The sequence below is a fragment of the Culex pipiens genome, chromosome 3 (assembly GCF_016801865.2).
Source record: "Culex pipiens pallens isolate TS chromosome 3, TS_CPP_V2, whole genome shotgun sequence".
Classification (NCBI taxonomy): domain Eukaryota; kingdom Metazoa; phylum Arthropoda; class Insecta; order Diptera; family Culicidae; genus Culex; species Culex pipiens.
Genome location: NC_068939.1, coordinates 136,133,379 through 136,151,536, shown reverse-complemented (window position 1 = coordinate 136,151,536; position 18,158 = coordinate 136,133,379). Strand labels below are relative to the sequence as shown.

At 33.7% G+C, this 18,158-nt stretch overlaps 1 protein-coding gene across 1 annotated transcript; it reads right to left on the bottom strand.

Moving 5' to 3' along the window:
• Positions 1 to 607: 607 nt before the first annotated feature.
• On the bottom strand, positions 608 to 7,255 carry LOC120413801 (regucalcin-like). The gene is made up of 6 exons (XM_039574751.2): positions 7,223 to 7,255; positions 6,945 to 7,019; positions 1,625 to 1,732; positions 1,133 to 1,558; positions 938 to 1,076; positions 608 to 869 (listed from the first exon to the last, which is right to left on the bottom strand). The coding sequence occupies exons 2-6, from the start codon at positions 6,997 to 6,999 to the stop codon at positions 668 to 670; spliced, it is 930 nt and encodes a 309-aa protein (XP_039430685.1). The 5' UTR covers positions 7,000 to 7,019; positions 7,223 to 7,255; the 3' UTR covers positions 608 to 667.
• Positions 7,256 to 18,158: the final 10,903 nt, after the last annotated feature.

Below are 18,158 nucleotides of genomic sequence, written 5' to 3'. Positions count from 1 at the left end.
AAAAAATAAATATTTGGATCGGTTTTGATCTATTTTTATTTTATACAAGCTTTTCAAAAGTACAAAAAATAAATCTTTCAGTGCACCAACTTCAAAACAACATCAACCGAGCAAAGAAAGCTCCACTCGATCCATGGTGGACTTGTTTTGGAGAGCAAGAGAGAGAAAAAAAACAACCCCACAAGAGGAGTTGGGTTGGGAAAGAGGAGGGTTTGCACAGTCAGTGGAAGTACCCACTTGGCCGTAGAGGGTAGCTCGCCTGTTTTTTTTTTTGCTTATTCAAGACGTGGCGCGTCGTATACCGATCAGGTTCAGGTTCATGTTCACTTCGACGTGTCTGCTGCTGGGGGTCTCTGGGCCAATAGGTTTCAACGTGTTTAGAGGCTGCGACTAAGACAGGGTGGTGGTTTGGGAGTTAGAGTAGAGGAGATGAATCTGCTGATTTCGTTTTCTTGGGGAGGTCTTTTGCTGGGAGATGCTAATGTCTGCATGGTCTGGCATAACTTAGATGATAAGGTGAGCTTTTGAATACTTTGTTGTTTAGTATCGATTCTTCAGATCAATGAAATTTTTAAAGGGATTTTTCTTTCTGAGAATTTGGTAACAATTTTGTGAACAGATACGAATTTATTTAACCAAAATGTGTCATGAAGTTGGAACAAAATATTTACAACTCAACGTCGAACATTGGAGTTCCAACGGCTCCCAGCCCAGTCACTCTGAACAGGGCTCCGGCCGGTGGCGGTTGGGGCGACTTGAATTCCTTCGCTGCCGTCGTAACGAACAGCTCATCCAGCTGGGGTCCTCCAAAGGCCACTGAGGTGACCTGCTCGGCTGGGATCTTGATCTCCAGGACCACTTTGCCGGTGCTAGGTTTGAGATTAGAAAATATGTTAATTTCAGTTTGAATCATGATTGAGATGTTTAAAACACCAACCTTGGATCGATCTTGTAAACTGTAGATCCTCCAAAGGTAGCAACATAAATGCATCCAGCCTGGTCAATCGTCATGCCATCAGGAACAAATGGGGGTCGTTCGCCGTTAAGGCTGAAGTCGTATACAACTCGTTCCTTGGCTAAAATAAAGTGCAATTTTGACACAATTCCAGTTAAATTTTCAAAAACCACTTACACAAATTTCCCTCAGCATCCACGTGGTACTCCTTCACGTCCAAATCACACGAGTCAATGTAGTAGAACAGATTGCCCTCCTTGTTCCAGCACAGCCCATTAGACACGCCAATCTTCTCCTTCAGCACTACAAAGTTCTTGTTCTTGGCATCGTACCGATAGAAGGTACCGAGCCGCGCCTCGAAAATGTCACCCTTTTCCTCCAGACGCATGGTTCCTCCGTAGAAGCGTCCCTTAGAGTCGGTTTTGGCGTCGTTAAACCGGTTATCCAGCAGATCGAACTCGACCTCGCCAACGGTCTCCACAAAGCTGGCCTTCGACGCCTTTCCGTCCCACTCGACGAGCGTAATCTTGCGGCCCGTGCCGATGATGAACCGAGTTGGGTTGTTTTTCACCGGGATGATGAAGGAAATGACTGGGTAGCCATCTGAAAATTATTTTTAAAAAATCTCAAATTGAAGATTTTTGCTTGATTTGTAATTTTGTGTCTTACCAACACTTGCGGTATAAGTCTTATTTTCGGCATAATCGTAACGATGGATAGTTCCTCCGTAAATGTCATTGTAGTACAGACTCTGCCTTTGGATGCACCAGTGAGGACCTTAAACGAAAACAAAGGGAAGGAAATGAATTAAATCTCTTTTATGTTGGATAAATATCAATATAAAAAATATATGACATTGCAAGCAGATTTCAATAAGAACAGTAGTTAAAACGCTAAACTTTGGTAATCGATGCACTAATTTGGTTGTTTCTTGGCATTCTAAACAGAAATCAACCAAAAGCAATAAAATATTGTGGTGCTTTTGAAGTTTTTATGAACATAGTCCTTAAGAAAAAAATTTGGTAAATTGTGCGTTTTCAAATTTAATTTAAAATTTTGTTCTTCGGCTCTGATCGAGGTCAAGAGGAGAGTCAAAAAACTAAATTTCAAGCATTTGCATTTTTTTTGGGCGAAAAGAATCTCAAAATGCATATACAGTTATGCCTCGGTTTAGCACCACATATGGGAGATGCAAAACTGAGGCGTGCATAACTGAAGCACAGAGCTTATGGGAGACACTGGCTATAATCCAATGAAAAATCATGCAAACATCAAAAAATTATAATGTTTTGGAATCTTAATGATGGCAGCTATCCATTGTATTAATAGTTGCATGAAATTTTTCACAAAAATGCGTATTTCTCATGTATTTTGAAAATACATGTTTTTACTTTTAAAAAAGAATCAAAAAATATGTTTATTGCCATATGGGTATCAAATGATCCTGTTTTTGTCATAAATTTCGAATGTCATTTATTTTTTTTTTTTTTTTTTGAAAATACTGAAAAATTTCACAAAACTACGTATATTGATAAAAATACTCAACAATTCAGGTTTTTGCAATATTGCTATCAAATGAGTGGGATTTTTTCATACATTTCGAAGAAAATAATAACATTTTTTGAAAATACTCAACATTTACATAAAACTACATTTTTCGAAAAAAAAAACTACTCAAAATTTCAGTTTTTCACAGTATGGGTATCAAATGATCAGAATTTTTTCAAACATTTCGAATGTAATAAACTTTGAAACATTGAAATTTTGATTTTTTTTCAGAAAATACGTAGTTTTGTGAAAGTTTTAAATTTTTTTCCAAAAAAGGTTGTTATTACATTCGAAATGTATGAAAAAATTCCGATCATTTCATACCCATATTGTGAAAAACTGAAATTTTGAGCATTCTTTCGAAAATATGTAGTTTTGAAAAAAATAGTATTTTCAAAAAATTGTGTTACAACTTTGGGAATGTATAGGAAATCCCGATCGTTTGATATTGATATTGTTAAAGACTGAAATTTTGAGTTTTTTTGCGAAAATATGTAGTTTTGTGAAAATTTTTAGTAGAAATTTAAAAAATTGATACTATATTCGAACCGAGGCAGCGAATCAAAACCGATGCAGTGCAAAACTGAGGCGTGCAAAACCGGGGCATGACTGTACATCATCACAATGATGAAACTATAAAAAAAATGCAAAATATCATTGAATTTATAAACATATGTTTTTAAGCTTTTATGACTATAATCGATCAATGGTCCCAACATAAAAAATAATAATAAATAGCCTTATATAGTGTTAATTTGATACGCAAATTAACAAAATACAATGAATTTTGAATAGTTTTCAATCTATTTTAATTTTTTTTTCAATTAAAATTTAAATTAAAGTAAATAATTTTCTATTACCCCCTCAGTTTGAAGAAGAGCAATTCTCTACCAACACCGGAAATGGATTTTATTTGTATTTTTTTATTTGGCTCAAACTTTGTGGGGGCCTTCCCTATACCCAAATATGCTATTTTGTGTCATTGGTTCACTCATACAAGTCTCCATACAATTTTGGCAGCTGTCCATACAAAAATGGTATGTAAATATTCAAACAGCTGTAACTTTTGAGTGAATTTTTTGATCAATTTGGTGTCTTCGGCAAAGTTGTAGGTTTGTTGAGGACTTTTGAGGAAAAAATAGGTACACGGAAAAAAAATTTGCAGATTTTTTTATCAACATTTTTTTTACTAAAACTCAATTTCCCAAAATACGTATTTTTTGATTTTCGAGATTTTTTGATATGTTTTAGGGCACAAAAATCCGCAACTATTGAGCCATAGAGAAACATGGTCAAAAAATCTGCCGCCGAGTTATAAATTTTTGAAAAAATAGTGATTTTTGGAAAAAATTAAGTTTTATACAAAAACAAGTTTGACATTACTTTTTAATGCAAAATTGAATTTGCAATCGAAAAGTACTTTACAGATTTTTTGATAAAGGGCTCCGTTTTCAAGATATAGCCACCGAAAGTTTGATTTTAGCGAAATATTTGCAGTTTTTTCAATTTTTAAAAATAGTGACCATGAGTGACCATTTCTAAAAATTTTTTTTTTGAAAAGTTTAGAAAATTTGCTATAAAATTGTCTAAGAGACATTGAAGATTGGACCTTTGGTTGCTGAGATACAGCGGCTTAAAGAAAAAGAAACACGAAAATTGAAGTTTTCTAAGTCTCACCCAAACAGCCCACCATTAAAAAATTTTCATTTCATTTCAGCCCACCATAAAAATTTTCATAGTATTTTTTTCGAAAAGATCGGAAAATTTCACGAATGTTTCATGTATTAACATTGAAAATCGGACCATTAGTTGTTAAGATATCGTCATTAGAAAATGGTGGGCTGTTTGGGTGAGACTTAGAAAACTTCAATTGTCGTGTTTCTTTTTCTTTAAGCCGCTGTATCTCAGCAACCAAAGGTCCAATCTTCAATGTATCTTAGACCATTTTATAGCAAATTTTCTGAACTTTTCAAAAAATATATTTTTAGAAATGGTCACTCATGGTCACTATTTTTAAAAATTGAAAAACTGCAAATATTTCGTTAAATCAAACTTTCGGTGGCTATATCTAGAAAACGGAGCCCTTTATCAAAAAATATGTAAAGTACTTTTCGATTGTAAATTCAATTTTGCATTAAAAAATAATGTCAAACTTGTTTTTGCATGAAACTTCCATTTTTTCCAAAAATCACTATTTTTTCAAAAATTCATAACTCGGCGGCAGATTTTTTGACCATGTTTCTCTATGGCTCAAAAGTTGCGGATTTTTGTGCCCTAAAACATATAAAAAAATCTCGAAAATCAAAAAATACGTATTTTGGGAAATTGAATTTTAGTGAAAAAAAAATTGATAAAAAAATCCTCAAATTTTTTTTTCCGTGTACCTATTTTTTTCTCAATAGTCCTCAACAATACCTACAACTTTGCCGAAGACACCAAATTGATCAGAAAATTCACTCAAAAGTTACAGCTGTTTGAATATTTACATACCATTTTTGTATGGACAGCAGCTTAAATTGTATGGAGACTTGTATGGGTGAACCAATGACACAAAATAGCATAGTTGGTCATAGGGAAGGCCCCCACAAAGTTTAAGTCAAATAAAAAAATACAAAAAATAAAAATGGTCGAAATCGGCCGATTTCGTAGAGAGTTGCTCAGGAGAACTTTAAAGGGAGGAAATTTATATGGCCTGAAAAGACTGAGCAAATTGATTTATTTGACCTTCAGGGTCCAATAAAAAAATAAAAAAAATATTGTTGACTTTAAATTCCAAAGATATTCTGGTTTTAAAAGTAATTACGCAATAATTGTTAAAATCATTTTTTTTATAATTAAAATTAAGAGGCAGTATTTGTAGATTCTGCTCGGTTTGTTCTAGAGGTCGTATCGAGGTGCTCCGATTTGGATGAAACTTTCAGGGTTTGTTTGTCTATACATGAGATGAACTCATGCCAAATATGAGCCCTCTACGACAAAGGGAAGTGGGGTAAAACAGACATTGAAATTTGAGGTCCAAAAAACATGAAAAATCTTAAAATTGCTCGCATTTCCGTAAAACTTCATCAATTCCAGCTCTCTTAGATGCATTCGAATGGTCTTTTGAAGCCCTTCAAAATGTGCTATAGACATCCAGGATTGGTTTTACTTTTTCTCATAGCTTTTGCAAATTACTGTTAAAAATGGATTTTTTTAAAACCTTAATAACTTTTCCCAACAGCCTCCAACACCCATACTCCCATAGGTCAAAAGTTAGGGAATTTCATGGACTATAAGCCTACGGTACTAACTTTTTGGCCAATCGCAGTTTTTCTCATAGTTTTACGGGTTTTCTAGAACAAACATTTTACAACGTTAGTTTTTGCCCTGTAGACCGAGAAGACGGCACTTTTTGGTCTCAATTTTGTCATATTCGGAATCCTCGGACAAATTCACGTAAGTTAGAAGTATTGGAGTTGTAATATTTCTTTAAAAAATAATTAAATAAAACATTTTTGAAAAAAGAAATAGATCTTATTAACCCTATGACCAATACGTCAAATGCTGTATCAAGTAGGCGAAAACCTGTTTTACCCCCAATCCAACAAATTGTTAAAAAATATTTTAATTCATTCTAAACGGCAATTTTTCCAATCAAATTTACAACTCCAATACTTCTAACTACGTGAAATTGTCCGAGGATTCCGAATATGACAAAATTGAGACCAAAAAATGCCACTATGGCGGCCTACAGGGCAAAAACTAACGTTGTAAAATGTTTGTTCTAGAAAAATCGTCAAACTATGAGAAAAACTGCGATTGGCCAAAAAGTTAATACCGTAGGCTTATAGTCCATGAAATTCCCTAACTTTTGACCTATGGGAGTATGGGTGTTGGAGGCTGTTGGGAAAAGTTATTAAGGTTATAAAAAAATCCATTTTTAACAGTAATTTGCAAAAGCTATGAGAAAAAGTAAAACCAATCCTGGATGTCTATAGCACATTTTGAAGGGCTTCAAAAGACCATTCGAATGCATCTAAGAGAGTTGGAATTGATGAAGTTTTACGGAAATGCGAGCAATTTTAAGATTTTTCATGTTTTTTGGACCTCAAACTTCAATGCCCGTTTTACCCCACTTCCCTTTGTCGTAAAGGGCTCATATTTGGCATGAGTTCATCTCATGTATAGACAAACAAACCCTGAAAGTTTCATCCAAATCGGAGCACCTCGATACGACCTGTTTCACATCGGTGAAAAACTCGCTCTTAATACCAATTTAATGATGATAAAGCTCTAATAAGTTGTTGGCGACTTTGATCAGAAATTTGCTCTTAGAAAATTTATTAAATCGCGAAAACTGTTTATTTAAATAATGTATTTATTTTATTATTCAGCCTCATATTTGTGAACATTCAGGTTTGAACTTTCATCTACCAATTGAAATTATTGCACTTAAACTTACCCTCTCCAAGAACATTTAAAGGTGACGGCAGTTGTTCGACTTTGTAAGACGTCATGGTGAATCAAATGATGGTGCCTAAGAAAGACAATAAGGAGGATATTTGAACTCGTCGAACTATGATCTATTTATTTTTTTTTTTCATCATGAAATTATATTGAAATGTAAGCATCTATCCTTCTAATTCACTTTTAGTAAAATAAAAATGAGCAATTCTTTTGTCACTAGCACAAACTGCACAAACTTTCCCCAGCACTTAGTCTCTAAACGGGAGCACTCACTTGGAAACTGTTACTAAGCCACAACGACTTTCCACTGAATGAAGTGAACCAGAACTAGCGCGCGTCTTAAATATGGTTGGTACCTTATCGGGACGTATATTAATGGTGCTTATTCCCAGAATCCAAAGACCTCTCAGCATTTCCAACTGAAATCAGGATGTTTGAAATCTATTATTTTACTCAGAATGATAAGCCCCCAGAGCTTTAGTGTCGTTAGGGCGGTTCTGACATTCTTGCAAGAAACCTAGCTTTTTTTCCTTCAGTATTTTTTGAATTTATTCGAAGTTATAGGAATTTTCTACTAACCTTTTTAAAATAAAAATTAATAATTAACAAATAATCAAAAACAATTTTAATAAATATCCAAATTCATATTTTTCGTTATTCATACTACAAAGATCAACCAAATCAGGTAATAAAAAAAATCTGAGCCTGATTAAACAAAATTTCATCCAACTTTGAATTTCTTCTGATTTCAACCATGCCTGTTTCACATGGAATAACGGTCAAATGATAAGAGTAAGCCGAGATTCATTAAAGGATGTTGGGCGTGGAACGCGACGACGTGGCCGTTGAGATAATCCTCGAGCGTTCTTTTTTTTCGGTTCGTCGATAAGCTAATGTGTGATTTTCGACAATCATTAAGAAAAAGTGTCGATGTATGAGTAGAATTTCAGTCCCTATCGTTAAAGAAGTACATAGCTTGGGATTTCATAACATTACGAAAAAAAGTAAAAAAGTTTTACAACGGAATACTGGCAAATTTACACATTTAAAATTGCACATTCTGACACATTTTTTTCCACATATAATTTTATTATGATTTTAAATGTACATTTCTAAAAACATAAAATAATCCCAAATGTATCATAAATTTAATAAATAAAGCAATAAAAAAAGGAACAGTATTTTTTTTATAAAACATGTATTTTTCATAATCATTGATTTGACAATATTCTAAAATCTAAAACATCTTCAAAACTGATTTTCAATCAAAAACGTTTTATTAGTTTAGAAAAAAAAGTTACAACAAAATTCACAAATTGTTTTACCAATTTATGATCATAAAAAGAAAAATATTACCATTATGAATTATAAAATTTATGGATTTGCGTTTAATATTAGAATTTTTACGCCAAAATAATTTATTTCAATCGTTGTTTAATAAAATTTTTGTTCTTAAATTTTATTTAGCTATTCTTCAGCGTTTAAAAGAGGAAAATAAAAAAAACAGCAAAAGTTCTCAAATAGAAACAGAGCTATTTTTCGAGATAGATGATAAATGATATATTGGAAAATCTTATATTTGGCATAACAAATAGGGTACCTCCTAAAAATTTTGCGAGATTAAGAATCGAAATATTACCTCTAGAAGTTCAGTGAAGTTTTTCAAATGGATTTAATGGAATTGTCCAAACGAATATATCTAAATGTAGCCGTTTTTCATGATTTTTTCCAGTTTTATTTTCTTTTAATATACACTTAATAGTTTAAGCACTTGCCAAATACATAATGAGATAATGAGATTCGATATTCGTAAGAAAAAAAAACATTATCAGTTATGAATTCTGTGATAATCTAGATATGACCAAACTTATTGCGATTGCGGCAAAACTCCGACTTGGAGATACCAAAAAGTTAAATTTTAGACAAGTATTAATAGTGCATCTTGACACTTGGACAAATCTCTATCATTCAATGACAAAAAGAGCCTATTTATATCATTGCAGCATGATTCCAATCGATTTTCGAAAAAAGAATCCAAAAAGTATAATTTTCAGTAAATTGGAAAGGGGATGCAAGAAGGTGAAATGTTCCTAACATCATAATTAGGCTTAGTGATTTTTCACGCTCAAAAATTGCAAATTTCACGGGGTCCTCAATTTCAAAACACAAAATTTCACGCAAATTTCGCGGAACTTGAAAAATGTTGAAATGACTCTGAAAAATCTATGTTTTAATCACAGAAACTACTTTTTATGCTTCATTATATATTATTCTTCAATAAGGCCGATGCAAATATTCAAAAAAGTTTTTGTCCCTCGGCCCTGGCCGAGGTCAAGGGGAGGGGCAAAAAAAAATTAAATAACAAGCCATAGTCTTCACATTTAAATGAAAATAGTGGTTTAAAATGCATTTTACACTAGTTCAGTTGTTTTGCAATCATTAGTTTTCAAAAAATCTAAGATCTGTCAAAAACAAAAATTGTATCGAAAAAAAAGATTTTGTATCGAAAATTTTCAAAAAATCTTAAGATTTTTTAATAAACCCAAACATGCTAAAAATGATTTTAAACGCAGGAGAATGTATTTTAATTTGATTTCAGCGGGTTGCACTTGAATTTTCATTGAAATTTTGAAGTTTATTGTAAACATATTTTTTTGCCCCCTGATTTTTCGGGCCAATTTTGAAGGGGGGGGGGGGTGACAAAAACTTTTAAAAATATTTGTACCAGCCTAAACTAAAAAAATCTTCACTAAATTTGAATGCGACACAAACAACACTTCTTATTTTCAAAAAAAAATCCTCCTGGTTTATGGATAATATTTTGAAACAAAATGTAGGGCACGCGTATTCTCATTGACTGAACTTCTCTTTTAATATTTGACTAATAAAGAATGAATGTTTTCAATAATTTGTTTCTGTTACATCATTTTACATTTTATTGAATTTAATATCGAAGCAAGATTTTAACAATTTTCTCTGGTCAAAATAAGTAAAATATATTGAATTTTCTTTGAAATTTAGCCCATTTAACATATTTTTTAAGGGTTTTAGCTCACTTTTCAAAAGCCTAATTTGACAATTTGCAAAAATAATATAATTTTCAACAAATTGTTATTCTAAATGAGAAAAGAAAACAGAAAAACTAATATTTGTTTACTTTCGCGAGAATCATCCACCCAAATAAACAAATATTGTTATAATTAAACAGGCCCAAATAGAAAATTTGATATGTTTGTTAAAATGTGATTCCAAAGATAAAAAATACTCTTCATTTTATTTTGAATAGAAAAAAGCTTAATTTCTTGCAAAACTATACCTTTCAAATAAAATAGCAGTAAATTTTGTAATACAGCGATGAAAATATTACTAAATTTAGTTACTTAAAAAACTCAAAAATCTGAACATTTCTTCAAATGGTTCATATCAACTTGATATACATATATATTCAAGCTTTTTAATTGAAAACTAATAAAAGTTAATGTAATAGTCTTTTTGGATGAAATATTTATTAAGTTGATAATGTTATTTTAAAAAATGATTTAAGAAAATTGATAAATTTTACGAATTCCTCGCCGTCCACGAAATCATCAAAAATCACCAACCCTATATAAGTAATTAAACTCGCTTAATTCTACAGTAGTTCATAAGATTATTTTTATTCCTTTTCGAGTTTGATAAAAAGAAAAAAAATCGATACATTTTCACACAAACATACAATTTCACGGGATTTCACGGAAAAAAGCTGTCCGCGAAATCGTGAAATTTCACTAACTCTAATCATAGTCAATCATTTAAGAACTGAGCATCTAGAAATTCTCGACATGAGCTCAAAATGGGACAGGCTTTTGAGCACAATTTTGAAGTCAACGTTGCGTTTAAACTATTCAATTTTGAACACAATTTAAGTTAAGAAAAAGTGTTTTGAATCTGAGAATTTTTTGTAGTTTTTCAACAAAATAATTATTTTAAGTGTAAAAAAGGCAGTTGATTAAAAGACCAATTGAAAAATTAAGTGAAATGCTTTCTATTTAAATCTAAAACAAATCTTTGTAACCTTTTGAATATTTCAGCTGATGATTTATGTGATTAGTTTCATGAAACTTATTTTTGTTATTTTTTGTTGCAATCATCCACCTGTCAACAATCCGAGGAAATATCATAACAAATCGATCACCATTGCATTGGCCAATGACCGCCTCGATTCCATGACCCTGGTGTTTTCCTCGTGGTTCAAGACCATCGGTGCAGCAATCACAACAATCTCCAACACGCAACTTCTAGGACCATCAGCCGGCTACCAGCGACTGGCTCTGTCGTCCAACATCCGGTCTCCTCGCAGTTCCTTCGATAGCTCACAGACCGTTTGTTCGTCCGTTCCGCTGTCGACGCTGGAGTTACTTAATCGCACCACACCGTTGTTGTTGGTGGTGTTGCATCGATTTCGAAAAAAAACGGCTTCCAACATCACACCCGCACACACGCCTGCACGCTTCAATTAATCCCGCGTGCAATATCCGTTTTAGCCGCGAGCTGTGTTCCGTTAGCTTGAGCAGAAGTTCAACGATTGCCGCTGCACATTCTTCCGAAGGTCATCTTCTGTGCGAGCGGTGTGTTCGAGAACCGACCTTTGCATGCCGTTTTGCGCCGTTTTTTAGAAGCTACCACAACGGCTACTTCAAGTCGCGTTACAGGTGCTGCCTGCACGCAGCAGAGCCCCCTAATCGACGAAGAAGCGCTCAACGCCCACCTTAAGCCGCTCAAAAGGTTATTCACCGGATCAAGGTCAATAGTCTAATAAAGCGTTCTGTGTTTACTCCTCCCCGGCGGTTCTACACGCCCTTCTCGTTACATAAGACAGAGGGGGAGATAAAGAGCAGCAGCAGCATCAAAAGGAAGAGAAGCAATCGGTTCTAATCGCTACAAGAATCCTGTGCCGTAGACCGGCCCGACGTTGGTCCAGAGAACATCACGCAATGTATGCTATGCTATCTCGTCGGCGGGATGAGGTAGCATAAAATGAGTAGGGCGCGTAAAGCCATGTCCCAATCTTGCCGCGCTCTGGGGCGAACTCTGGACGGAAAACTGCATCGTAAATCCTGCTCGGCGATGTTCGGCGACCAACGAAGTCTTGCTCGGCGGGAAGGCTCTTGGGGTCACATTTGTAGGAGCAAATCACCTAACATCAATTGAGAGCTTTTGACTGCCAGATTTTCTACAATAATGTTCAATTTCGTTTGATTCAGAAACAACAAAAAACGGAACTTTGGAAAAAACGTATAGATTTACAGTTGAAACATGTCCCTAAAATCTGAAGCTATGGTAAAAATATTGATTAGTCATTAACGATTCTTTTGTTTTGAAAATCCCCGTAAGTTTTTTTTTTCATGGACTTCAACAATTAAGCTTTCGTAACATTCTCAGATCCACTTTTTTATAATTTCGAAATCAAGAATCGAGGCATTTTCATAACACACTTATATAATAAAAAAAATTAATCCACCTTTGTGGTTGGTGCCTTCCTCACTCTTTACAAACGATGGGTGACATGGACACACATTTGAGCACAAATTTCATCTATTTTTAATATCCGTAATAAAAAAGTACACAAATATCACTGCAGTGGTCATAACTTGAGATCAGATCATCAATTACCTAACCAACGATGGGTCGGATAATGGGTCCGGACATAGTTTACTTACATTTAAGTGAGATCCGGCTTCAAAAAGATACATAAATATCACTTAAGTGGTAATAACTCAAGACAGGGTTGCCAGATTATCAATGTTTTGGACTCGTTGAAAAGGTCTTTTGATTACCGTAAACCGGGGTGACTTTGATAGGATTTCAATTTGCTTTTAGAATATTTTCCAACAGGTAAGATTTTTCTCAAGATTATTATTTTTAAAACATGTACTGTGGCCTACACAAAGTCCATGCACTATTTTGGAAAAAATGTTTTTTCCAATAGTGTTTAGAAAAATAGTTACGTTAAAAATTCTTAGTTTTAATTCCGGGGTGACTTTGATAATCATAGTTTTTCTTGTTAAAATCATATTTAAGATGTTCAAACTTTATTTGTACGCTAAATGTACCATCACTAAAGTAGCTGATATAGTTTGTAAGAAAAAAAATCAATGTTTATGTTAAGTTAACTAAGTTTATAAGCTTTTTAACAAAATACATATAAATTTTAGGTAAAATTGTTAAAAAGTTGAAATTTTGCCTGAAATTTGTTAAAACTAGTTTTGTTAATAAAATTATCGATTTATATTGCATTTTATACTGAATTCGAAGCACGAATCACAAGTTTTCACATTTTACATGAAATTTGTTCAACTGAAATTGCCTATAAATTTGGAGATTTTTTTAATTGTGTTTCAAAAACACATATTATCAATTATTTACAAACTTATTTAACCTTCTCCTAGTGGAAAATTGTCCAAAGAATCCGAAAATGCATTCCGTTTTACGATTAAAAATCATGTTCATTGAGAAAATCATGACACTTTGAGAAGTTTAAAATAATGACTTCCATCAACATTTTCTTAGCTATAGTTAACTAACTTTATAAACCTTTCAAAAATTTATGAAAAGTTCTTCTTAAGGTACTTCGAACACTTCTCTACCACGGTCAGTATGTTTCTGAACCATTCCTTACGTATTTTAATTGTTCTCTTCATTTTACAGGAAAATCGCAAACCTATCAAAGTCACCCCGGCTATCAAAGTCACCCCGTTTTACGGTACCTAACCAACGATGGGTCGGATGATAGATTCGGACATAGTTTACATACATTTAAGTGAGATCCGGTTTTAAATTAGTACATAAATATCACTTAAGTGATCATAACTCGAGACAGGGTTGCCAGATCATCAATGTTTTCGATTCATTGAAAAGGTCTTTCGATTACCTAGCCAACGATGGGTCGGTTGATAGATCCGGACATAGTTTACATACATTTAAGTAAGATCCGGATATTTGTAAAAACACATTTTCATACATAACTTTTGAACTACTTATCGAAACTTTAAACAATTCAATAGCGACGTATGGGGCCCTAAACCGAGTCTAATGCAACCAGTTTGACCTAAATCGGTTCAGCCAGTGCTGAGAAAACTGAGTAAGAATTTTGGTTACACACATACACACACACACATACAAACAGGCATTTGATCAGTTTTCGATTCTGAGTCGATAGGTATACATGAAGGTGGGTCTACGACGTTTCTGAAAGAAGTTCATTTTCTGAACAGGATTACAGCCTTCCCTCAGGTGAGGAAGGAAAAAAATAGAGAAATGCCATGAAGGTTTTTATCATTATCATCATATTTTTTTAATTAAAATCGCACATTTCACTTCAAAAGTCTTCAAAGCCTTAAAATTTTCAAAAATTTGTAAATACAGTTATGTTTTTGTCTGTTGAATTTATATGAGAGAATTTCCAAGTTGTCAAAAAAATTAAAAAAATCGATAATTTCCGTATTCAAACTAGTGCTCCATTTATTGCCAATTGTTATGCGATTTTTCTACCAGAGGATTCAAAACATTCAAAAAAATATTAAATAGTCTTAATGATTTATTTTCGGATCAATTTAATGCTTTTAGATAAACTGGTGGTGATGACATTTAATTTTTTTTTCTAACCATTTTTTTAAACTCAACAGATAAAACTAACTTAATCCACCTATGTGGTTGATGCCTTCCTCACTTTTTACCAACAATGGGTAATATGAGTGGTTTGGACACATATTTCAGTTATTTTTTTTAGGTCCAGAAAAATAAGTACACTGATATAACTTCAGTTGTCATAACTCGAGACAGGGTTGCCAGATCTTCAATTATGTGGACTCGTTGGAAAGGTCTCTTGATTACATAACCAACGATGGGTCGGATGATGGTTCCGGACATCGTTTACATACATTTAAGTGAGATCCGGCTTCAAAAGAGTACATAAATATCACTTAAGTGGTCATAACTCGAGACAGGGTTGCCAGATCTTCAATGTTGTGGACTCGTTGGAAAGGTCTCTCGATTACCTAACCAACGATGGGTCAGATGATGGATCCGGGCATCGTTTACATGCATTTAAGTGAGATCCGGCTTCAAAAAAGTACATAAATATCACATAAGTGGTCATAACTCGAGACAGGGTTGCCAGATCTTCAATGTTGTGGACTCGTTGGAAAGGTCTCTCGATCACCTAACCAACGATGGGTCGGATGATGGATCCGGACATCGTTTACATGCATATAATTGAGATCCGGTTATATGTGAAAACACATTTTTATACATAACTTTTGAACTACTTATCGAAACTTCAAACAATTCAATAGCGATGTATGGGACCCTAAACCAAGTCAAATGCAACTGGTTCGATCAAAATCGGTTCAGCCATTGCTGGGAAAACTTGGCAAGATTTTTGAACACATACATACATACACACACACACACACATACACACACACAGACATTTGTTCAGTTTTCGATTCTGAGTCAATATGTATATATGAAGGTGGGTCTTCGAGCTTTTAATAAAAAGTTCATTTTGAGAGCAGGATTATAGCCTTACCTCAGTGAGGAAGGCAAAAAAATGGAACAACAACTTATTTGTAAGTTTGATTTCTAAAGTTTTTTTTGGGTCCTTTAAGCTATTGTGTTTTATATGTTTATACTGTACCTTATTGCATAAATGTCCCATATGCATTTTCATCGCTTTTGAGTTATTGATGCTACTGCCCATGATCGCATAAATGTCCCATATGCATTTTCATCGTTTTTGGGTTAATGATGCAGTTTGGTTCAAAATCGTGTGTTCTTTCTGAAAAGCATATAACATCCAGTACATTGTTCTAGAAATCAGGAGGAAATCCAGTTTTTTGCGCAAACTTAACATGTAGCTTTATGTGTGGGACAAACTTCCCTCGCGTTTTCTCAGCTTTCTTTTTTGCATATTTGACATTTATGCAACAAGCAGTAAGGTCTTAAAAATTCAAAAAATATTCTTTTCCAACAAATGATATGATATGATCTTTCAATGTGTAAAGAATAAAACAATTGTATTGAAAAGATCTGCGAAACTCCTTAAAAAGTAATAGTAACAAGTAACAGAAAAAAACGATTAAAAAATGCCAGGATATCTCAGTCAAAAATTGACTTATTCTTCGTATACCCTACTTATTTGGAGGTAATTCAGTAATCAGTTGTCAGGTCATAAATCCTAAATATAAAATTGCATATAATTTTCAAAATGTCTAGGAATTTCAGGGATTTTATTTTCATTGGGGCTCATCCATCAATCACGTGGACTTTTGTAAAAGGGGGAATAAAAGATTCCAATTTAGAAATAACGTGGTTTATGCAAGATCCCTTATGAAAATTAGACAAAAAATTAAAAAAAAAATAGGTTTGAATATCCTTATACTTTTTGTTGGCAAAAGCAGATTAAAAGAGAATTAAAATTAGTTGTTTTGAAAACTTTATTTATAATTATCTAAATTAAATCGACATTTTTGATGTGATTATGATATCATAATATCATTTAGTAAATGATTTAAAAATGCAAAGTACGGTTTCCAGAAGTGCTGTAAAATTCGTTCTACAGAGGACTCTCTCTGTGTCGATATTGAAGGGATCGTCGAGAGCATAGGGTATCAAATTATAGAACGAAGAAATCAGGGCATGCTTTTGAAGGTACTGAAAAAATCATTGACAGGGGGAGCAATATTGAGATATTGACAGCCAGAGAGTCGACTGTATGTAGTGCTGATGATTACAATCATTACTTTTCATTTTTTATATTTCTTCGACCTTAGTCAAGATTGAGAAGGAAGAAGGAACCAAACATAGATTTCAATCATGATTTTCAACATATTGAAACAAAAACAATCTAGTATTGCTTTTAACATTGTAGTAGTTAGTAGTTATACTAATGTACAAAAATGCATGGTGTCAATTAATTTATGAAACAAAATTTTTGGTCTCAAAATTCGAAATTTTCAAAAAGTCTAAAAGTTCCTGATTTGATTTCAAATGTTCAAATGATCGATAAACAGTGTTACATTACTCAAAATAGTTTACAAACGACTGTACATTGTGCAATGCACAAGTTTTTGAAATGAAAATGTCTGTTCATGCCATTTTTTTGCCCAATATTAAAGAAAATATTTATTGCAACGAACTTAGTGCAAAACAAAAAAAAAAGATCTTAGATAGCCAATGAATTTTAAGAAAAATAATATTTTATGGGATGAAATGGGAATGAATTTTGTTTTTAGAATCATGCAGGATCATTGTTTATGTTACTTTTAAATCTTAAACAAGGAAAAAGACCCAAATTTTGCTGATTTTATCACCGATTCCATCCTAAAGTAACACGCCACTATTGACAAAGGAGTCAATAAACCCTAGAATTCATCCCCATCCCAAAATTTTCCCGCGCAGACCCAGTCCGTGCTGGTCATCCTCCTTAGTTTTGTTTTTGATTACACCTTCCCACCGAATCCCATCCCATCCACTGGTCCAGGTTCGTTCAGGGATGCCTGGACCTTCCTGGGGCCAATCCTCAATCATAAAATAAAAGAAGCAACAGTTGAATGTCGAACGTGAATAACCCCGCGGGACTCCCGGGCGCTGCAAACGTCGAGGAAAAGGAAGGAACAAGAATCACCTATTAACACACTGGCCTAAAGGTAATAATTTTTTCGTTCGTTCGTTGTTTCCCTGTTCACCTTTGGATGCTGGGGGAACCGGCTTTTTTGGGCCGGTCAGACCCTTGGTTTGTGCCCAAAAAAAATATGGGGATTCTACCTTTTGGGATGATAAGTTGTAAAAATCCAACGAAGAATGCAAACGTGAAAAAAAACCTGCAGTCAGTCAGTCAGTGGTTCAGGGAAGGATGTTGACCCCTTTCGATCGATGGTAAAGATTTATTGATTTGAAGTTGAGCCTGCTGGACTGGTTCAAGGAATTATATAATGCTGGATCTGGAAGCTTCGCTGTAATCATCATGCAGGGGGGGTTCTGATTCTAAATTGTAATTGGAAGTATATCCTCGATAGTTGCAGGTCAATTGATAACACAAGCCTATTTTATTAAAAGTTCTGCACTGCACATTTTAAAATTATGGGGTAACTGCAGGGTGTGATCTCCTGCAATTTAAATTTTATGTGAGCCAAGTGGTTTTTTTTTTTCAAATACTATAGGGATAATA